The 24,562-nt window shown below is 45.7% G+C and overlaps 1 protein-coding gene across 1 annotated transcript in view; it reads left to right on the forward strand.

The window, feature by feature from the left end:
• Window positions 1-24,562, forward strand: part of LOC146019420 (NXPE family member 4-like) — a 51,811-nt gene that overhangs the window by 19,665 nt on the left and 7,584 nt on the right. The window contains exon 3 of the mRNA XM_083151960.1: window positions 5,803-5,864. Within this exon, the coding sequence (XP_083008086.1) occupies window positions 5,803-5,864 (62 nt within the window). The remainder of the gene's footprint in view (window positions 1-5,802; window positions 5,865-24,562) is intronic.

Here is a 24,562-nt window from a genome sequence, read left to right on the forward strand (position 1 = left end):
GACTGAAAGCCCCCATGTCAGGCTAAGGTGGGAAAGTCTGTTTGTATCCACCATGCTTGTGGCCAGGAGCAATGGCGGCGGACTGGGAGATTGCCGGACACTAGGAACTGTCACTCAGCATGAGGGGAGAGGCGCGCTGCAGAGCCACGGACTCTGCAGCGCTGAGAGAACCAAGAGATGACCGCAGAACAGCTGCACAGCACACAGGACGCCGGCTGTGTCCGGACTTGAAACGCAAGCTCAGCCTGCGCAGACACTTACCCGGTAATAGAGTCTGCTTTAATACTCGGACCGTGACACCTTTTTCTTCATCTACTGTTTATATATCTCGGTTGCCCAGGACTGCACCCCCCCCCCCCCCACCCCCCACCTGGAAACTTCATAGTAGGCTGCGGAACTTCAAGCCTTTAATTCTAGGCATAATATATTAGTGCACCGACTCTCTCTTTCACCTACCTTTCAGTGAAAGAGACCTGCAGGTTTTTTTTTTTTTTGTAGTTTTGTATTTTTTCTTGTATTTGTTGATGTTTCATTGTAATTTGAAAATGGCATGTTTTACCTTGCATAATTGTTTTCACCTTGCATAATTGTATGAAATCATTGTTACATCTTAAGGAGACGCACACACACACACACACACACACGACACCATGAGCCTGATTCAGACCTATTCACTAGACTGCATATACTCAAAGAAAACCAAACAGGTCCGTGCTGCCCGCCACCCCGCCGAACTCCCATAAAACTCTGGGGGGGGGGGGTGGGTTCCCCGGCCTGTGCAAACACCTTGGCAAGTGTTATACCCCCCGAAGGTGTTCGCACAGGGGGTCTGCATATGCGCAATTTCTCCTAAGCGCATGCACAGATCGAAACAATCGGAAATGGGTCTGAATTTGGCCCCGACCGATTGAGCCTGAAGCAGGCCCCATGTTACATTTGAAAATAATAAAAATATATATATTTTTTAAAATCCTGTATCCGTGCTATTGCCAGCTCTTGCTCTCAGACCTTGTGGGGTTTGGGGTAAAATATGAACAGTTCCCACCACAGCGGAGGAGGGGGTTGGTCGCACCGCAGTGGAGGAGGGGGTTGGTCGCACCGCAGTGGAGGAGGGGGTTGGTTGCTCTACAGCAGAGGTGGGGAGGGTTGGCCAAACCAAAGTGGAGGGGTTCATCACTTGCTGCGCGCCGGAGGAGGGGGTCACCGGCGGAGCACCCAACAACCTCTTCGGCTCCATCGGAGCCGCCCTTTCTGTGCCCCTGGCTGGAAGCAGTAGTTCAAATTACCTATACAATGAACACTGCTGTGCAATGCAATCCTATTTCATTCATTTCATTCACATCTAATGGGAGTGGTGATTGGTCAATTCACATGTTGATGAGGAGGAGTGATGAGGAGTCAATTCACAATCGCTAACAGCTGACGATATATATAAACACCGGTATAATGCTCATATTACAATATCACTTTTATGTCAGTATTTCTATGGAAGCATAGCCAGATTAATAGGGGGATGCAGGGAATACTGTACCCCGGGCCCCCCTTTTTCAGCCCACCCCGGTGTGAGCACAGTGATATCACCAGCTCCCCTGATTCCTGTCCCAGTTTGTAAGTAATACAGGGACTATTGCTAATAATAATGCATGTGACAAAATAGATGATACAGTATAGTAGGTTTTATTTTTCTATGTGTATGGTTGTTTAAGTTCAAAAACAAGAAAACTTTATAAAAATCATTCTTTCAATTACTCCAGGTGGAGCTATAAACAGCATTAAACAGCATTAAACAGCATTATTAAACTATAATACCCCTTTCACACAGAAAATGAAATTCCCGGGTGGAGCAGTTCCACCAGGGAATTCCACTAAATACACAAGTCATTTTTCTGTGTGAAAGGGTCGATCTGGATCTGCGAAATATAATAGAGTGCGATTTTTTTAGACATGTGCGATTTTTGGTCAAAAACGGCCGAAATCGCACATTTTCCGAAAATCGCACATTTAATAGGTTGAAAATCGCGGTAAAAAATCGCACTTTTTACCGCGAAATCGCACTTTTAGAAGTGCGATTTTTAGTCACATTTCAATTCGCATCCAGATGTTTTCCCATTATAAAGTATACAACTCGCAAATGTAATAGGGTGCGATTTTTGGTCAATGTTACCAAAAATCGCAAAAAAAATAGACCAGGTTCTGACAGGCGAATTTGACAGAACCATGCACAGATCATTGAGATCTGTGCATGGTTCTGTTAATAAAAATGTGTAAAAGTGTTTTTATAAAAAAAAAAACGGCGTGGGGTCCCCCCTCCTAAGCATAACCAGCCCCGGGCTCATTGAGCCGGACCTGGTTCCAAAAATACGGGGGAACAAAAAGCATAGGGGTCCCCCGTATTTCTGAAACCAGCCCCGGACTCTTGGACCGGTCCTGGTTCCAAAAATACGGGGGACAAAAAATCTGGGGGTCCCCCGTATTTTGAAACCAGCACCGGGCTCCAACAGCCCGCGGTGTCATGCCACAGCCGGGGGACACTTTTTATACAAGGTCCCCCGGCCAAAACATGAGCACCGTGGCTGGTCAGCCTTGGACGGGGTACCTGGAGGAGTGGGGACCCCCCCAATAAAGGGGTCCCCCCCCCCCAGGCTTCACCCGTCCAGGGCTGAAGCCCGGGGCTGTCAGCGGCGTCCGTGGCCAGTGGACGCCGGCCTGATAGGGTTAAATCCATCATACATATCATTACATTGCTTTTTACCGGCGAACTACAAGTGCCAGCAGACCTCCCCCGCATGCTGGGACTTGGAGAACCACAAGTCCCAGCATGCAGGGCATTAATGGGCCCGCTGGGACTTGTAGTCCACCTGTAAAAAGAATGTTTATAAAAAAAACACACACAGAGAAGTACAAGTTTATTACACACACACACCTCAATTTTACACCAGCATACTTACCATTCCTGGATCCAGCGCTGGTCTGGCTGCTTTACAGCCGGCTCCCCCCGCACTGACAGGCAGCGGGGAGAACCGCTTTCTCCGTTGCCTGTCACCGGCTTTCTCCGTAGCTTCTGTAGCTCTGTCCCAGTGCTACAGAGGCTGAGAGCGTGATTGGCTGAGCTACAGTATGCGTCTCCATGGAGACGCATAGCTCAGCCAATCACGCTCTCAGCCTCTGTAGCACTGGGACAGAGCTACAGAAGCTACGGAGAAAGCCGGTGACAGGCAACGGAGAAAGCGGTTCTCCCCGCTGCCTGTCAGTGCGGGGGGAGCCGGCTGTAAAGCAGCCAGACCAGCGCTGGATCCAGGAATGGTAAGTATGCTGGTGTAAAATTGAGGTGTGTGTGTGTAATAAACTTGTACTTCTCTGTGTGTGTGTTTTTTATAAACATTCTTTTTACAGGTGGACTACAAGTCCCAGCGGGCCCATTAATGCCCTGCATGCTGGGACTTGTGGTTCTCCAAGTCCCAGCATGCGGGGGAGGTCTGCTGGCACTTGTAGTTCGCCGGTAAAAAGCAATGTAATGATATGTATGATGGATTTAACCCTATCAGGCCGGCGTCCACTGGCCACGGACGCCGGTGACAGCCCCGGGCTTCAGCCCTGGACGGGTGAAGCCTGGGGGGGGGGACCCCTTTATTGGGGGGGTCCCCACTCCTCCAGGTACCCCGTCCAAGGCTGACCAGCCACGGTGCTCATGATTTGGCCGGGGGACCTTGTATAAAAAGTGTCCCCCGGCTGTGGCATGACACCGCGGGCTGTTGGAGCCCGGTGCTGGTTTCAAAATACGGGGGACCCCCAGATTTTTTGTCCCCCGTATTTTTGGAACCAGGTCCGGCTCAATGAGCCCGGGGCTGGTTATGCTTAGGAGGGGGGACCCCACGCCGTTTTTTTTTTAACTTTTTTTTTTTTGCACAAAAGCGCATTTATAAAAATGCGCACATTTTCATGACTGAAAATGCGCACATTTTCATGACTAAAAATCGCGGCAAATCGCGGCAAATTGCATTTTTTTGCCGCTAATTCGCATCTCATTACATATGCGAATTCGCGGCAAAAAATGCGATTTTTAAAGGTGCGATTTGGTGCGATTTTTTTTTAGTCTAAAAAATCGCACCTTATTACATTTCGCCCCTTGTCTCCTACCCTGCAAAAGACCGGGGTCGGAGGCCTGGAGTTTAAGATCTGGATCGACCCTTTCACACAGGCAAATTTTTAGACCCAGAGATTTCCTCTCCTGTGTGAAGGGGGTCTGTCCGAATAACCCGGCGCTTGAAAGGCCGGATAATTCCCGGGTTAATCGGCCACTGCTGTCTGCAAGCGGTATTAGTTCAAATTTGGGATGTGCGTATTGATTTCAATTTTCAACCAATGTTGCTTAAAGGCTGCAGTGAGTTGGTGGGTGGGCCGGTGCGCAAGGGCGGGGGGGTTGCCACTGGGGGCCCGGGCTGAAGGTCAGTCCCGGGCCCCAACATTACTAGTGGCAGCCCTGATGATTGTGGTAAAAAAATGTAACTTTGGGGTCCAGGAAGATCTCCTCACTTTCCTGGGGATGCAGTTAATATACAGACAGTCAAAGGACCTGATTCATCTTGCGTATTTCCATGCAGTGCGAGTGCCTTCTCCGACTATCACAGTTGCCGAGGTGTTCACACACAGCGGGGTGGACAGGGGGCTGGTGCAAAGGGAAGGCCAGAATTTCCTGGGTGGGCCCAGAAAAATGGTGAGCGCGCCCAGAAAAATGCTGGTCATCCCCATGTGAATGCAGGTGTGCCGAAGCCTGCATGGGTCGGGCCGCTGATGTCACGCGACGTCAGTGCCCAGGCCCGGTTCGGCCATCTCCGGCCCAGATATAAGTCAGCTCAGACTGAATTTTTCACTAGTTCGCCACATGTGATGTGTCGGCGTACATTCACATTCCATATCCATTCACATGCTGCAGCGGTCATTCGGTCGGCGCTTCAGGGGGCGGGCATTTGCTTGCCCGGCTGGCGGCGTTTAAGCGCTTGTAAGCAGCGATTTTAGCTTCTTACCGAGTCGACGTGAATCAGGCCCAAAATACAGATGGTCAAAATACCGATTAGCATTGGCAGACAGTCAAAATATCCACATGTCGTAAATGCCAACGTTCATAATGCCGACATGGCCAAAATGCCAACATGGTCAAAATGCCAGCATTTAAAATGTTGACATGTTAAACAGTCGACAGGCATTTTTGATGATTGTTTTCAGTGAAACTGACTTGTTCACGATCCAATTAGTCGTAGAGTTGGATTATAAGATATTATAATAGTACAGGGCGCGGTGCACTGTAACGGCGCCCACACGAGCCTCCACTTTGGATGAACGAGGTAGTATGGGATCTATTCACTAAGCCTTGGAAAGAGATAAAGTGGATGCAATCCGGCTTCTGCGGCTGTCTGCAACACAAGCAACTTTGCATGCGACTCAGAATCAGTCCCAAAATTATAATTGACCCCATCTGAGTTTCTAAAGTTGGCCATACACTACTGCGATACATGCGGCCCTTTTATATGTGATGGATCGAATGCGACCCCTACTTCCTGCCTCTGGGAGGAGGGGCCGAGGTCGGTGGTCGATTTCTTGGCCCGTTCTCTCTGGAAATCGGCCCAAATCGCGGTAATGTATGGTGGCCTTTAGAAATGTATGTTCTGCATTCTCCTGTGTTGTGAGCACAAGCAGCGTGACATACAGCAAGTTCACAATGAATTCCGAGTCTTCATATTGAGTAGCAAACATTAGATTATATGCACGTGATAATCTTGTATTCTGAATTTTTTTTTTTTAAAGAAAGAATATTGCTGTCGAAATCCCGCAACTGTTCAAGGCCATAACCGTTACCAACTGTGATTGTAAGTTTCATCTTATTTTCACTTTTATTGTTACATTTACAAAAGTGAAACAGAATAATAATAAATAACCTGAATCGAGTTATACCGCTTTCACACTGCCAAAACATTTTAAAAAACAGTATTTTTAAACGGTATTTAAAACGGGTCTGAGCCTTCACATTGCAGTAGATTACCGTTTTAAATATCGTTTAAGTACCATTCACATCAATTAACTCGTTTAATCCCCTGAACATGTTTTAAGGCATAGGGACAGCCTATCACAGGTCTGTAATCTGTTGTTTTTACTGTTTCAGAGCCATTCTCACTGCATAAAAAACGGCTCTGAAACGTGTAGGACTCTGCTTTTTAAAAGTTTTGAAATACCGGTTATCTTTAACCGGTAAATCAACTCTGGCGCTTTCTCACTGCAGCCTTAAACGTTTTGAAATGGGGAAAAAAATGGCAATATACAGTTTAAGTTAACAAGTGCAGTGTGAAAGGCAGAGGCGTAACTACTTTTTTTGCGCCCCCCCGCCGGACATTTCGGGCGCCCCCCCGAAATATTAACCCCCTCCTTACCCGTTCCCATTGCCGCCGGCGCTTCTGCCTCTAACCCGACACGCAGATCTGTGTCGGGTGACGGGCGGTCCCCGGCTCCGGCTGCAGTGCTAATATAATAACAGACACTCGGAAAATGGCTGCCCTCATACAGCATTATGGGGGCAGCCATTTTCCGAGTGTCTCTTATTATATTAGCACTGCAGCCGGAGCCGGGGACCGCCCGTCACCCGACACAGATCTGCGTGTTGGGTTAGAGGCAGCGGCGCCGGCGGCAATGGGGTAAGGAGGGAGGAGGGCAGGAGTCGGGAGCCGGGACCAGGCGGTAACTATAGTCCCGCAGACCCCCCAGGCGCCCACACCTGCCTAGCGCCTCCCTGCCACCGCGGGGGCTGCGGGACTATAGTTACGCCAGTGGTGAAAGGGGTATAAGTGAACATTGCTTTCTGTATTTGTGAAATGGAATTTTGTCAACAATGATTTGATTTCTAACAACAGTGGCAAACACAGGATTTCTAGATTGTGCGGTTACAATTATATACTATTACGGCGCTTATGATTCTTTTAAACGTATATGGAAATACAGTATGGCGATCTGTCATTTCTAGAACTGAATATCTGCAAGTATTACACCTGCTTGTAGAAGCGAGCTTAAGCATGCATGACCCTCATGAGCGAATACCAAACTGTTTAGACCAATTAATACGGCGCTAATGGGAATTAAGAAGTCAGACTGGTAAGGAGACTTAAAATAATGTACATCAATTCATTAACCCTTTCAGTGCCAACATCTCTGTGAGAGATTTGCAAAATAGCCGCTAGAAATGCCGGCGTCGCTCACATTTCTTATATAAATTCAAATAAAAAATGTTGAGTAAAAAAAAGATGATATTTCCTATATAAGGTAACATTACAGGTCATTATGATGAATAAGTGTTTATTTGGCAATTTATACTCCTATTTTGACAAATTCACTTGGCACACAAAGGGTTAACCCCTTGAGTGATAGGTTTTGCTGGGGCAGGCCAAACCTACCAGGGCAGGTTTGTCCTGCCCCAGCAAAACCAACCACAGTGGGAAGCCCCCCTCCCTCACCTATGCTCCGGCGTTAGTACGCCGGAGCTTCCCTGCCGCCGCTAGTGTCCCTGCTGCCTTAGCCGGCGGCCTGTCACATCCAGGGTATGTTCGCGGCGGCTCGGGAGGACTCGGCTGCCTGAGCGCTCCCGAGTCCCCCCAAGCCGCCCCGAACATCCCCGAGCCTGCCGCCGACGTCACTGCTACTAAAAGTATGGCGGCAGCAGGGGGGAGCGGTGTTAGAAGAGCTCCGGCGTGTGATTGCCGGAGCACAGGTGATGGAGGGTTGGGGGGGTGATTGGGGAGGGGGGGGGGGCTCTAGAGGTGCTGCGCCAGTGGTGCACACCTGGACACCACTGGCGTGCACCTATTTCATATTTGAGGTATGCCCGGAAATTTTCCGGGACAGCCCGCTGCGGCAGCGCAGCTGAGCCCGGAAAATTTCCGGGCATACCACTCAAGGGGTTATTACAGGTTAAGTATCCCTTATAGAAATGCTCGGGACCATGAGCCTTTTGGATAAGGGATTATTGCGAATTTCATATTATTTTTTTTCCATACTCACCTGGTCCCCTGGCGTTGCCCCAACGTCCTCCGTGTCCCAACGGCCTTCGGATTCCTATTCAGACAAAAGGATGCATTTTGCAGGCGCGCCCTGACATCACCGGCAATGCATATTTGGGACCGGGGATGTTGCCGAAGAGAAGTCCAATGGCCGCTGTGGACACTGGGGGACGAGGTAAGTAAAAAAAAGTGCGGGGAACCCCCTCCGCTCCTCCCCCGAAAAAACAAATATTCTGAAAACCTATATCCGGATAAGAGATAACCAACCTGTAATATACTATATTTATAGTACCTTACAACATCTAACAACCGGTTTCTTCTACAAAAGCTGAATTATACAGTATATCAAAATTCAAAATTAAAACTTTGAATCAAATCCAATCAGGAATTATAATCTAAATGAGGAGGATCAGATGTTTGATTGCGCTATGTTTGATTGTGACTATAAAGTCACAATGAGGGTATATTGTAGATTGGTGTCAATAGTCCCAATTTAGGGGGTTATTCTAGTTCATTGTTTCTGACAAATTCCTTCTTAGATGGGAAAAACCAAGGTGCACTGCAGGGGGGGGGGGGCAGATATTACTTGTGCAGAGAGAGTTAGATTTGGGTGGGGTTTAACTTCAAAGTGAGATCTATATTGCAGTGTAAAATAAAGCAGCCAGTATTTTCCCTGCACAGAAATAAAATAACTCACCCAAATCTAATTCTCTCTGCACATGTTACATCTGCCCCACCCGAAGTGCACATGGTTTTGTCCATCTAAGAAGGAATTTGTCAGAAAGAGTGAACCAAAATAAGGCTCTTAATGAGTATCCATAAACGTTTATCTCTGCAATATATACTGCTTGAAGGACATCGTGTGCAAAACAATGTAGTTTACATTACCTGTCTCAGGGAGATGAAGAGATTGGCTGCTTCAGTTGCATTCAATCTCTTTGGAACATTGGAGCAAGTCCGGGAAGTAACAATTTTGGATATTGCTGCAAACATTGGTCGTTTTATACACTGCTCTGTCGCATAAACTGAGTGATATGGTGACAGCTTTCGTAATCGTATTATTGGCTTAATTCAGGTTGGCTCGCAAAAGCAAAATCTCTCTCTAATGGGCAAATTCATGCTGCAAAGCAGGTGGGGCAGTTTGTAAACTCGTTGCAAATGATACTGTAATTGGTTCTTCTACCAATCAGCCCCAACTGCCATTTTTCAAACACATGACAGTAGCTGATTAGCTGAAGTACCATTTATCATACACGAGTTTTCCAACTCCTTGCATATCTTAAAACTCATTGATAAATTAGCCCCAAAATCTTCAACAAATGAAATAACCGATTCAAGATTCGATTTGGAACTTTAGAGGTTGTCATACTAATAAATGTGTTATATTTGTTTTGTATATCAAAATCAGTTGCAGGAGTCCATCCCATTAACAGCAAATCTCCATTTGGCACCAGTAAGTGCAACTAGTATATACTGTACTTACTGTAGGCGACTGTGTGCGACTCTCAAATGGTTTCTCCCGTCTGTCCGCATGCAATGGAATGTGGGTACTTGTTTCCTAGCACGGCACCCACGATATTAAGTCGTACGACATATAATCGCATCGCATGCCATACCCCCGATGCGATTTAAAATTGTTTAAGCCTCTATACGATTTTTAATTGTATAAGCACCCTAATGGGGGCTTACAATGTTAAACGCACCCCCACGCCAACCCCACTATGAACGCCAACCCGAAGATACCCTCCGACCTTTTCATACCCCCACTTTCCACGTCAGCGTGGAGTTGATTCTATATAGTGTGGCGAGCGCACTATATAAAATCGATTCCACACCGACGTGGATAGTGGGGGTATGAAAAGGTCGGAGGACACGTACCGCCGCCCCTCGCAGGCTTGCTGTGCTCGCCACGCTTCGCGTTGGCGTTGATAGTGGGGGTGCCATTGAGGGTGCTTGTATACGTTCACACAGCATAGAGACCATCCTAGTGACTTTCCTACAGTATACGCTCACGCAGCATAGAGACCATCCTAGTGACTTTCTTACAGTATACGTTTACACAGCATATAGAACATCCTAGTGACTTTCCTACAGTATACGTTCACACAGCATAGAGACCATCCTAGTGACTTTCCTACAGTATACGTTCACACAGCATAGAGACCATCCTAGTGACTTTCCTACAGTATACGCTCACACAGCATAGAGACCATCCTAGTGACTTTCCTACAGTATACGTTCACACAGCATAGAGACCATCCTAGTGACTTTCCTACAGTATACGCTCACACAGCATAGAGACCATCCTAGTGACTTTCCTACAGTATACGTTCACACAGCATAGAGACCATCCTAGTGACTTTCCTACAGTATACGCTCACGCAGCATAGAGACCATCCTAGTGACTTTCTTACAGTATACGTTTACACAGCATATAGAACATCCTAGTGACTTTCCTACAGTATACGTTCACACAGCATAGAGACATCCTAGTGACTTTCCTACAGTATACGTTCACACAGCATAAAGACCATCCTAGTGACTTTCCTACAGTATACGTTCACACAGCATAGAAACCATCATAGTGACTTTCCTACAGTATACGCTCACACAGCATAGAGACCATCCTAGTGACTTTCCTACAGTATACGTTCACACAGCATAGAGACCATCCTAGTGACTTTCCTACAGTATACGTTCCCACAGCATATAGAACATCCTAGTGACTTTCCTACAGTATACGTTCACACTGCATAGAGACCATCCTAGTGACTTTCCTACAGTATACATTCACACAGCATAGAGACATCCTAGTGACTTTCCTACAGTATACGTTCACACAGCATAGAGACCATCCTAGTGACTTTCCTACAGTATACGTTCACACAGCATAGAGACATCCTAGTGACTTTCCTACAGTATACGTTCACACAGCATAGAGAACATCCTAGTGACTTTCCTACAGTATACGTTCACACAGCATAGAGACCATCCTAGTGACTTTCCTACAGTATACGTTCACACAGCATAGAGACCATCCTAGTGACTTTCCTACAGTATACGTTCACACAGCATAGAGACATCCTAGTGACTTTCCTACAGTATACGTTCACACAGCATAGAGACCATCCTAGTGACTTTCCTACAGTATACGTTCACACAGCATATAGAACATCCTAGTGAATTTCCTACAGTATACGTTCACACAGCATAGAGACATCCTAGTGACTTTCCTACAGTAGACGTTCACGCAGCATATAGAACATCCTAGTGACTTTCCTACAGTATACGTTCACACAGCATAGAGAACATCCTAGTGACTTTCCTACAGTATACGCTCACACAGCATAGAGACATCCTAGTGACTTTCCTACATTATACGTTCACACAGCATAGAGACATCCTAGTGACTTTCCTACAGTATACGTTCACACAGCATAGAGACATCTTAGTGGCTTTCCTACAGTATACATTCACACAGCATAGAGAACATCCTAGTGACTTTCCTACAGTATACGCTCATGCAGCATAGAGAACATCCTAGTGACTTTCCTACAGTATACGTTCACGCAGCATAGACACCATACTAGAAACTTTCCTACAGTATACGTTCACGCAGCATAGAGACATCCTAGTGACTTTCCTACAGTATACGTTCACACAGCATAGAGACCATCCTAGTGACTTTCCTACAGTATACGTTCACACAGCATAGAGACCATCCTAGTGACTTTCCTACAGTATACGTTCACAAAGCATAGAGACCATCCTAGTGACTTTCCTACAGTATACGTTCACACAGCATAGAGACCATCCTAGTGACTTTCCTACAGTATACGTTCACACAGCATAGAGACCATCCTAGTGACTTTCCTACAGTATACGTTCACACAGCATAGAGACCATCCTAGTGACTTTCCTACAGTATACGTTCACACAGCATAGAGACATCCTAGTGACTTTCCTACAGTATACGTTCACACAGCATAGAGACATCCTAGTGACTTTCCTACAGTATACGTTCACACAGCATAGAGACATACTAGTGACTTTCCTACAGTATACGTTCACACAGCATAGAGACCATCCTAGTGACTTTCCTACAGTATACGTTCACACAGCATAGAGACATCCTAGTGACTTTCCTACAGTATACGTTCACACAGCATAGAGACATCCTAGTGACTTTCCTACAGTATACGTTCACACAGTATAGAGACATCCTAGTGACTTTCCTACAGTTTACGCTCACACAGCATAGAGACCATCCTAGTGACTTTCCTACAGTATACGTTCACACAGCATAGAGAACATCCTAGTGACTTTCCTACAGTATACGTTCACACAGCATAGAGACCATCCTAGTGACTTTCCTACAGTATACGTTCATACAGCATAGAGACCATCCTAGTGACTTTCCTACAGTATACGTTCACACAGCATAGAGACCATCCTAGTGACTTTCCTACAGTATACGTTCACACAGCATAGAGACCATCCTAGTGACTTTCCTACAGTATACGTTCACACAGCATAGAGACCATCCTAGTGACTTTCCTACAGTATACGTTCACACAGCATAGAGAACATCCTAGTGACTTTCTTACAGTATACGTTCACACAGCATAGAGACCATCCTAGTGACTTTCCTACAGTATACGTTCACACAACATATAGAACATCCTAGTGACTTTCCTACAGTATACGCTCACGCAGCATAGAGACATCCTAGTGACTTTCCTACAGTATACGTTCACGCAGCATAGAGAACATCCTAGTGACTTTCCTACAGTATACGTTCACACAGCATAGAGACATCCTAGTGACTTTACTACAGTATACGTTCACACAGCATAGACACCATCCTAGTGACTTTCCTACAGTATACGCTCACACAGCATAGAGACCATCCTAGTGACTTTCCTACAGTATACGTTCACACAGCATAGAGACCATCCTAGTGACTTTCTTACAGTATACGTTCACACAGCATAGAGAACATCCTAGTGACATTCCTACAGTATACGTTCACAAAGCATAGAGACCATCCTAGTGACTTTCCTACAGTATACGTTCACACAGCATAGAGACCATCCTAGTGACTTTCTTACAGTATACGTTCACACAGCATAGAGACCATCCTAGTGACATTCCTACAGTATACGTTCACACAGCATAGAGACCATCCTAGTGACTTTCCTACAGTATACGTTCACACAGCATAGAGACATCCTAGTGACTTTCCTACAGTATACGTTCACACAGCATAGAGACATACTAGTGACTTTCCTACAGTATACGTTCACACAGCATAGAGACCATCCTAGTGACTTTCCTACAGTATACGTTCACACAGCATAGAGACATCCTAGTGACTTTCCTACAGTATACGTTCACACAGCATAGAGACATCCTAGTGACTTTCCTACAGTATACGTTCACACAGTATAGAGACATCCTAGTGACTTTCCTACAGTATACGTTCACACAGCATAGAGACATCCTAGTGACTTTCCTACAGTATACGTTCACACAGCATAGAGACATCATAGTGACTTTCCTACAGTATACGTTCACACAGTATAGAGACATCCTAGTGACTTTCCTACAGTTTACGCTCACACAGCATAGAGACATCCTAGTGACTTTCCTACAGTATACGTTCACACAGCATAGAGACCATCCTAGTGTCTTTCCTACAGTATACGTTCACACAGCATAGAGACCATCCTAGTGACTTTCCTACAGTGACTTTCCTACAGTATACGTTCACGCAGCATAGAGAACATCCTAGTGACTTTCCTACAGTATACGTTCACACAGCATAGAGACATCCTAGTGACTTTACTACAGTATACGTTCACACAGCATAGACACCATCCTAGTGACTTTCCTACAGTATACGCTCACACAGCATAGAGACCATCCTAGTGACTTTCCTACAGTATACGTTCACACAGCATAGAAACCATCCTAGTGACTTTCTTACAGTATACGTTCACACAGCATAGAGAACATCCTAGTGACATTCCTACAGTATACGTTCACAAAGCATAGAGACCATCCTAGTGACTTTCCTACAGTATACGTTCACACAGCATAGAGACCATCCTAGTGACTTTCTTACAGTATACGTTCACACAGCATAGAGACCATCCTAGTGACATTCCTACAGTATACGTTCACACAGCATAGAGACCATCCTAGTGACTTTCCTACAGTATACGTTCACACAGCATAGAGACATCCTAGTGACTTTCCTACAGTATACGTTCACACAGCATAGAGACATACTAGTGACTTTCCTACAGTATACGTTCACACAGCATAGAGACCATCCTAGTGACTTTCCTACAGTATACGTTCACACAGCATAGAGACATCCTAGTGACTTTCCTACAGTATACGTTCACACAGCATAGAGACATCCTAGTGACTTTCCTACAGTATACGTTCACACAGTATAGAGACATCCTAGTGACTTTCCTACAGTATACGTTCACACAGCATAGAGACATCCTAGTGACTTTCCTACAGTATACGTTCACACAGCATAGAGACATCATAGTGACTTTCCTACAGTATACGTTCACACAGTATAGAGACATCCTAGTGACTTTCCTACAGTTTACGCTCACACAGCATAGAGACATCCTAGTGACTTTCCTACAGTATACGTTCACACAGCATAGAGACCATCCTAGTGTCTTTCCTACAGTATACGTTCACACAGCATAGAGACCATCCTAGTGACTTTCCTACAGTATACGTTCACACAGCATAGAGAACATCCTAGTGACTTTCCTACAGTATACGTTCACACAGCATAGAGACCATCCTAGTGACTTTCCTACAGCATACGTTCACACAGCATAGAGACATCCTAGTGACTTTCCTACAGTATACGTTCACACAGCATAGAGAACATCCTAGTGACTTTCCTACAGTATACGTTCACACAGCATAGAGACCATCCTAGTGACTTTCCTACAGTATACTGTACGTTCACACAGCATAGAGACCATCCTAGTGACTTTCCTACAGTATACGTTCACACAGCATAGAGAACATCCTAGTGACTTTCTTACAGTATACGTTCACACAGCATAGAGACCATCCTAGTGACTTTCCTACAGTATACGTTCACACAGCATATAGAACATCCTAGTGACTTTCCTACAGTATACGCTCACGCAGCATAGAGACATCCTAGTGACTTTCCTACAGTATACGTTCACACAGCATAGAGACATCCTAGTGACTTTCCTACAGTATACGTTCACACAGTATAGAGACATCCTAGTGACTTTCCTACAGTATACGTTCACACAGCATATAGAACATCCTAGTGACTTTCCTACAGTATACGTTCACACAGCATAGAGAACATCCTAGTGACTTTCCTACAGTATACGTTCACACAGCATAGAGACATCCTAGTGACTTTACTACAGTATACGTTCACACAGCATAGAGACCATCCTAGTGACTTTCCTACAGTATACGTTCACACATCATAGAGACCATCCTAGTGACTTTCCTACAGTATACGTTCACACAGCATAGAGACCATCCTAGTGACTTTCCTACAGTATACGTTCACACATCATAGAGACCATCCTAGTGACTTTCCTACAGTATACGTTCACACAGCATAGAGAACATCCTAGTGACTTTCCTACAGTATACGTTCACACAGCATATAGAACATCCTAGTGACTTTCCTACAGTATACGTTCACACAGCATAGAGAACATCCTAGTGACTTTCCTACAGTATACGTTCACACAGCATAGAGACCATCCTAGTGACTTTCCTACAGTATACGTTCACACATCATAGAGACCATCCTAGTGACTTTCCTACAGTATACGTTCACACAGCATAGAGACATCCTAGTGACTTTCCTACAGTATACGTTCACACAGCATAGAGAACATCCTAGTGACTTTCCTACAGTATACATTCACACAGCATAGAGACCATCCTAGTGACTTTCCTACAGTATACGCTCACACAGCATAGAGAACATCCTAGTGACTTTCCTACAGTATACGCTCACACAGCATAGAGACATCCTAGTGACTTTCCTACAGTATACGTTCACACAGCATAGAGAACATCCTAGTGACTTTCCTATATTGCACTAAAGAGAGTATCCAAATGTGACATGGGGCAGGGGATCAGTTGGTCGCCAGCAAGTTGTTAGGCTGTCATTAGGTCGACATGCATTTAGGTCGACATGAGTTAAGGTCGACATGCAGGAAGGTAGACATGACTTTAAATCGACAGGGTCATTAGGTCAAAATGGGTAAGGTCGACAGGGTCACTATGTCGACATGGGTAAGGTCGACTTTGAAAAAGTCGACATGTTTATTTTTTTTTTTTTTACCGGAATGCCAACACAGTCAACATAAACACTAAAACATAGCACTGCATCCCCTTGCTACACTCGGCACACTGTTTTATTCCCCCACCAAGCCCTAGAGGAGTGTAGGGCAGGAATTACCCCCTGTCGGCACATATTTGCTCAGAAAACAGTAAAAAAAACCAAGCTGACCTAATGACCCTGTCGACCTTACCCATGTCGACCTAATGACCCTGTCGACCTAACCCATGTCAACCTTCCTGCATGTCAACCTTAAGTCATGTTGACCTAAAGGCATAGTAACCTATTAGCCCCTATAAAGCATCGGGAATGGAAAAATGTATTTCTATACAGTGTTTCATGATGTTTTACCAATATTTATTTGTCAGGCTATCCAAATAGGATCCCCTGATACAAATCACAATTTTACCCAAAAAATGGAAGTTCGATGAAACCTGTCTGCATCTGCACCTTTCTGCATCCGCAACACTGTTTTCGGAGGAAAATGGGGCTGCTTTCCAGGATTTTCCTTTGCCTGCCCGATGCAAGCACAACAAAATTCCTGATAAGATGCAACAGCTTATTGACCCAGTCAATTGCAGGTAATGGAATACCACCTATTGAGTATCCCAGTAACTGCCATACACATGGCATCCCCGTGACTTCCATACATACTGTAGACCAGGGGTCCTCAAACTATTTTGCTCCGGGACCCCATCAGACAATAAAAATAATTACAGGACCCGGCAAGTTACTATAGAAGGTCATCGCATCACATGTGTAGTCAGCAGACAGCACATACATGGCAGCATTGTGGAGGCACAGAGTGATGGGAGGAGTCTAAAATAACAGAAAATTTAATAGATTTTTCAGACTCCTTGAATCATTGACTGAGATTAGAAAAGTCATCAGCCTGATGGTCAGCAACATGGAGTCGCGACCCCATGCTGAGAAGGTCAGGACCCACAGTTTGAGAACCGCTGCTGTAGACTAATATACAATACACAAAGTGACTAATATACAATACACAGAGCATCCTAGTGACTAGTATATAACATCCCGGGGTACATGTGTACTAGCACGGCGCCCACGATAATTAGTCGCCCGATTTTTTATCGCATCGCATGCCATACACCCGATGGCATGCGATGCAATTTTGACCCATATACGATATTAAATTGTATAAGCACCCTAATGGGTGCTTTTAAGCACCCTAATGGGTGCTTACAATGCTTAAATGCACCCCCACGCCACCCCCCAAGCATAAACGTGAACCCGAAGCGCGGCAAGCGGCGGCGGTACGCGTCCTACGTCCTTTTCATATCCCCACTATCCACGTCGGCGTGGAGTTGATTTTATAAAGTGTGGCGAGCGCAGCGAGCCACCGAGCCTGAAGCGTGGCGAAGGGACGCGGATACCTGTGAAGCCCACGAGGGGACGCGGATACCTGTGACCCATTAGGGTGCTTATACAATTTATAATCGCATCCCATCGCATTGTATGTCATTGTATGCCATATACAATGCCATACAATTTTAAAATTGTATGACATTGTAGAACATCGGCCGATATCGCATCGCATGCTATATGATCTGCAATGCGATGGGCGCCGTGCTAGTACACAAATACCCATCCCGGTGTTTCCCATTATATACAAAGACTTCTTTAAACAATATTCACGATGACAATATCGCTAACCATATTTGTGTGCATATTGTCTAGTGTGTACGCGCTATATCCTTTACAATGTGTGCTCCCATGGGTCATTAGTGATGTCCTACATCACCTGTACATTAGAGATGAGCGGGTCCGGATCTCCGGGATCCGACAGATCCGAATATCGCGATCCGAGTCTGGATCTGAGCCGGCTCGGGAGTTCCCGCCTAAATTCCGGACCGAAAACAAAGCAAAACGTCATCATCGCGCTGTCGGATTCTTGCGGGATCTGGATTCTATATAAGACGCACGCGTGCCCCGCCATCTTTACTCCAGCATAGGAGAGGGAAGAGGGTGGTTGTGCTCTGTGTTGTGTGCTGTGCTATAATAATAATATATTATTTTGCTGCTGCTCACTCAATTAGGGTCTGCAGGGGCTGCTGTACACAAGTCCAGTGTACAGGGGCTGCAGTGGCCAGTGTACAAGGGGCTGTACAGGGGCTGTGTTCAGTGTGACAGGGTCTGTGTCCAGTGTACAGGGTTTGTGTCCAGTGTACAGGGATTGTGTCAAGTGTACAGGGATTGTGTCAAGTGTACAGGGGTTGTGTCAAGTGTACAGGGGTTGTGTCCAGTGTACAGGGGTTGTGTCCAGTGTACAGGAGCTATGTCCAGGGGCTGTGTCCAGGGGCAGTGTCCAGTGTGACGGCTGTGTCCAGTGTACAGGAGCTGTGTCCCGGGGAGGTGTCCAGAGGCTGTGTCCATTGTCCAGGGGCTGTGTCCAGGGTAACGGGCTGTGTCCATTGTCCAGGGGCTGTGTCCAGGGTGACAGGCTGTGTCCAGTGTCCAGGGGCAAGGTCCAGGGGCAGTGTCCAGTGTGACGGCTGTGTCCAGTGTACAGGAGCTGTGTCCAGAGGCTGTGTCCATTGTCCAGGGGCTGTGTCCAGGGTGATGCGCTGTGTCCAGTGTCCAGGGGCAGTGTCCAGGGGCTGTGTCCAGGGGCAGTGTCCAAGGGGCTGTGTCCAGTGTGACGCTGTGTCCAGTGTAAAATAAGAGAAATAAATAAAAGTAATAAATAAAATAAAAACACATTTTTGGAGGATGATGGAGGACCAAACAGTGGAAGATCAGCAACCTGAGAAGTTCTGAAGCTGCTACCACCAGTCATGATAAGGCCGATTTGTATTTTTTGCTCTTTGGAGCCATTCTCTTTTTTTTGGGATAGTTTATTAAACTGCCACCCTGTCTGCCCCTGCAGTGCCGCTCTGCCAGGTTGGAAGTGTAAGGTCCACATGTATGTGATGCCCACTGCTGTCGCTTAGCTTAGTCATCCAGCTACCTCGGTATACCCTTTTGGCCCAACTACAGTAAATGAAAACAATTTTGTGAGCTGTGAAGTGATCACAATTGACTAGAAATAAGTGGAAACTAATGTTATTGAGGTCAATAATACTTTAGGGGCAAAAATAGGCCCAAATTCTGTTATTTTAGCCATTTTTAGCATTTTTTTCATAAAAATCCAGATCCCAATACACGAAGGGAGATCCAGATCCAAAACCAAAACCCGAAAAAGTGGCCGCCGCACATCTCTACTGTACATGCAGGATGACAGAGGATATCGGTAGCAAGAGCCACAACATGGCTTCTGCTCCCCCCAACATCGTGCACAGTACACAGTGTGTATGCACTTGCCAATGCCGGAACACATGCCAGGTCCTGTTGGGAACAAATTCGCTGGGTACACATATCACATAAAGGTTTATTTTGTCCAGCTCCACTCAGAAAAAGTAGCTGCAGTCTTTAAAAATTCTTTTAGTTTATGAGAAGCAAGATACTTAACTTTTAACAATGTATTTATATATATATATATATATATATATATATATATATATATATAAGTTCCAAGGACAGGCACCCTCCTGCAGCTGCATACATCCACCGTGGTGCTTCCAGCCAAATGTAATAAATAGAAGTGTCCAGGGGGCGAGCACCCACGGGTTTTGTAGATAAAGTAAGTCACTCCATACACAGAGGTAGCAAGCTTTCGGGCTTTATTATGCCCTTCTTCAGGCAACAAACGACATAAAGGGATACATAAGCTCTCACCTTATATATACATGTGCAAACAAGAACAAATTGGCGCCGCTCACCTGTTCAAATCAACGTGCGTTCCACAAGGTGCTTCCGGGTACTGCTATCCCGTCATGCCACTCTCACGGAACAAGCACGTCGTTGTCAAGGCAACGCGTAGCCACATACCGTACATAACATTGTAGCAAAAATTACACAGTGTAATACAAGTTGTTTAGGCAAATATTACAATAAAAAGAAACAATAAACTACAATACATGGAAGAAATATAGTTAAAAAAAAAAGGACACAGAAAATATAACATTGTGAGCAGCATGTTAATTGACGGGAAAGACACAGTAAGCGTATCAATTAAGAAATACATTCAAATTAATGTGGTCATTTAATCCTTTTGGCTTCACTGTATCTAAGGTATGAATCCATTTGGATTCAAGCTGCAATAAGCTTTTATGTCGATCCCCCCGTCTTTTACTTTCAGGGATATGATCAATAATAATATGCTGAAAATTAGAAATAGTATGTTTCGCCTCAGCGAAATGCCTAGCTAGTGGCTGATCTGATAGTTTACCCGCTAGTGCCTGTCTAATAGAAGTCCTATGCATAGCCATTCGCCCCTTTAAGGAGCGAATGGCTATGCATAGGACTTCTGGCAGGGTGTGTGTGTGTTTGTGTGGGGGGGGGGGTCGTGCATTCGACGGGGCTGCGTTTACCATAGTGTCATATTATGTATTAAAATATTATATATGAAATATTGTTTCATATTAAGGCACAGTGGTGTGGGTGGGTAGTTTTTAAAATTGCCGCTTTAATACCTCTTCATTATAGAAAACGATATATTATATTGAACTTAAATGTTAAACTATATAGGTATAGGGGGGTATCCAATTACCCACAGTCATTGACCATGGGAAATTGGTTTGCTGAGGGCTATCCAATTAGCCCTGTTGCTGGAGTCTTTATCTCCCGATACCTGCACTCATGGGGAGACCCACACTTATCCCCGATACGCTGCCGCCGGGCACGCAACAACACATGAGATCGAAGACGTACTTGAGGGGAATCAACGATTGCCAATGCATATTCAATCATATTGCTGTTTGACTGAATGGAAGCCAGTGCACCTACTGTAATGTACTTTGAGTGGAGCTGAAAAAACAAACCTTGATGTGAGCGCATGATAGCAAGCAAGGGTCTATCTTTTTTGTCTGTAATTATTTTTACATTAAATTACAGTTTAAAAAAAATTCCGAGTTGCGCTGGTGTGCAAGGTTCCCGGGCCAAATTCCCAGGAATATTTTTTGTGATTTCAACCCTGCTAGCTAGCAGGGTTGCTCCCGCGACCAGCACGGGTTACTGTCTGGTGTGAAAGGTATTTACCTGGGTCCGGGCAGCGGGGTCCGGACAGCGGGTGGCAGGGTCCGGGCAGCGGGGGGTCGCAGGGTCCGGGCAGCGTATGGCGGGGTCCGGGCAGCGGGGGGACGCAGGGTCCGGGCAGAGGGTGGCTGGGTGCGGGTAGCAGGCTCCAGACTGCAGGGATCCAGGCAGTGGTGGTTGGGCACTTGTAGCGCTATTTGCCAGGCAGCGGGGCAGGAAGTGCTGGAATTGAAAACATATTGAAAAGGCTGGCTGGACGTTCTCAGCCAATTAGCATCCGGCAAGTCTTTTCACTATGTTTTAAAACCCAGTGCTTCCTGCCCCGCTGCCCAGTGCTACAAGCACCCAGCTACCGCTGTTCGGATCCCTGCAGTCTGTACTCCACTGCCTGAACACCGCTGCCCCCCTCACACCAGAAATGCAGGGAAAAGGGTGGTGTGTAATGGGCCAACCCAGGAATGTCTCTGCTTGATCCAGGGACAATTTTCCCGGGTAAGTCCCTGCATTTTCTGGTGTGAAAGGGGTATCAGATGCTTGGCTGCATAGGGAGATGAATCAGCAGCATGATAAAAGTAGTAATAATGTCACTGTATAGGTCATTGGTACGACCTCATCTAGACTAATGTGGCAGATGTATTGAGCCTGGTGAAAAGATAAAGTGGAAGGTGATAATGCAGCAGCTAATCAACTCCTTGCTGTCATTTTTTAAACATAACTGATTGGCTGGTGGGTGATCACCTTCTACATTATCTCCACTTTATCTCTTCACCAGGATTGCCCTAGCAATCTGACCTGTTCTACAGGGGGCGTTTCACATCTATAAAGATGCTTTTTCAAGGAAAAAGCATCTTTATAGATGTGAAACGCGTTGGAGCCATTAGAGGGACATCAGGACAGCAAGGAGGACATCTGCCACCCGCTCCAGCCACTGCCGCAAGTCACGAACAGAAGCCGGAGAATCGGGTGACGTCACCTCCCGCCCGCAGCACACGGAAGACGCCGCACAGCAGAACGCTGACGTCTTCTCCTGTAGAACAGGTCAGATAGCTAGGGCAAGCTAGAACTATACAAAAAACTGGACTGTCGCTCCCTCAAACCATACAAAAGAGTGTAAACAATTGATGCACGTTTTATTAATTTTATTTTAATTTCATTTTATTTTTATTTTTATTTTTATTATTGTTTATTTTGTATTATTTTTATTTTTATTCTAATTTTCATTTATTTTATTTCATTCATTGTTTGCTTTATTCCTCCTATTCTCATTTCCATTATACCTTCTCTTCTACTGTCCCTATCCCCCCAACCCCCATCCCCCAGACCTTCCAACAAGCGCCTAAATAATCCTTTTGCTTTTAGCAAAAATACCCCACATGTTATAAATCCTATTTGGGCTGCTCCAACACCAAGCGCAATATCGTTTGGGGGATCCCCCAAAATTCGCACGTTTGTAGGTATAACCACCCTACTCTCTGCCCATTGACTGCTGTGACTGCAACCCAGAGGATAAGCTGGCCGGGGAGGCAAGAGGAGAGGAGATCCAGACTTGGGCTTCCCAGTGCTCTGTTATCTGGTGGGCAGAATGGGAGCCCAGCTTTGCCAGGGAAGAATATGGAGTCAGGAGAAAACCAATCAGAGTTGTTGGTGGTTTGTGCAAGTGTTGCCACTCAGATGAACTGATAAAGTCACCTGTGACTGATGCTGATTTGGACATACTTCAGTGTTGCTTAACCTCCTGAAATGGCTGGGAGGCTCCCGAAATTAGTTTCCCCCTCCCAGCCCCCTGGACAGGTGTGCAATCCTCCCAGATACTGGTGCCCCCTCCCTGCATCTCCCCTGCAATTCGTGACTTTTTTTGGGTGGGAGGGGGTGGGCTAAAGATGCAAATTGCCTCATTTAGCCCCACTCCCTCCTCGAAGATCTGCAAGTTGTGGGATTTGCAGTGCTGGGGGGCTGGGCTTGATGACGTCTACATGTGGCAATGAAGAGTTGGGATTAAACAAGAATACGCCTTTTTCAGAGAGGGCAGGGCGATGCAGAGTTGGGCTCTGAATACAGTATTTGCGTGTATGCATTTAAGGGCTGATTCAGACCCAGTGGCGTAAGTTTGTCCAGTTGCCCAGAGGCAAGATAAATATTGGTGCCCCCCAGGCCTTCGCACTGGCAGGGGAGGGGACGGCAGCAGGGGTACACTCATTGTTTTATGGGCATCCCCATGAAAGCGCTGGCCGTTCCCCTGGGACCATAAGATGATTTTTCTCCCCTTTGTTAATAAGTCAGTCTGAACTGCGTTTTATTACCGACGGAGATGGCCAAATTCGGTGAAACTCGCCAAAGCTGTTCACTCCCGGGGTTTGGCATTCGTTTTGGCCGAGCATCAGGCAGCATTCATCTGTTGGGCAAACATACGCAGATAAGCGAAGAGGTCTGAATCAGGCCTTTAGTTTCTTACACACAATACAGTACGCCAGTGTTCTGTCCAACACAGCTCCAGGCGCCATATGTAAAATGTTAATGGTATTTATGTATCTTATTGCTGGTTGAGAGTGGAGTTCACTTGCTATTCCAGATCCAGCTCCACATCAGAGGACTCTCTCTCTTTTTCATTTTTATATGATTATCTTTGATACCTGAGGACCAATATTACATCTGCAAAAAGTTCACATCCAAAATATAAATGTTGAGCTTTCTACTCCTAATTCTAGAACCTTTTAAGGCCAGTTGTTTTTAGTGTTGATTAGTGTTTTTAGTCCAAGCGAGACGCCACTATGGGAAATAACATGTGGTCTCCAGGAAGCAGAAGATCAGGCTTTTTACAAGGACCTCTGGTGGCCATTATGAGGTCCAAAGTAGATATTGCCAATCATTGTTGGCACAGGTGGACCATGCACCAGTCAGGTATCTACACATTGGGGTCTTATCCCAGGAACCAAGTGTTTTACCATTCTGAATATTTTTCCTTAATGTGACCTTGAATGTATGGATAAGACCAGGTCAATGTTATGCCAGGTCAATGTTATGTCACAGTTACCCATAT

This window comes from Crinia signifera, chromosome 7 (assembly GCF_055691185.1).
Source record: "Crinia signifera chromosome 7, ASM5569118v1, whole genome shotgun sequence".
Taxonomy (NCBI): Eukaryota; Metazoa; Chordata; class Amphibia; order Anura; family Myobatrachidae; genus Crinia; species Crinia signifera.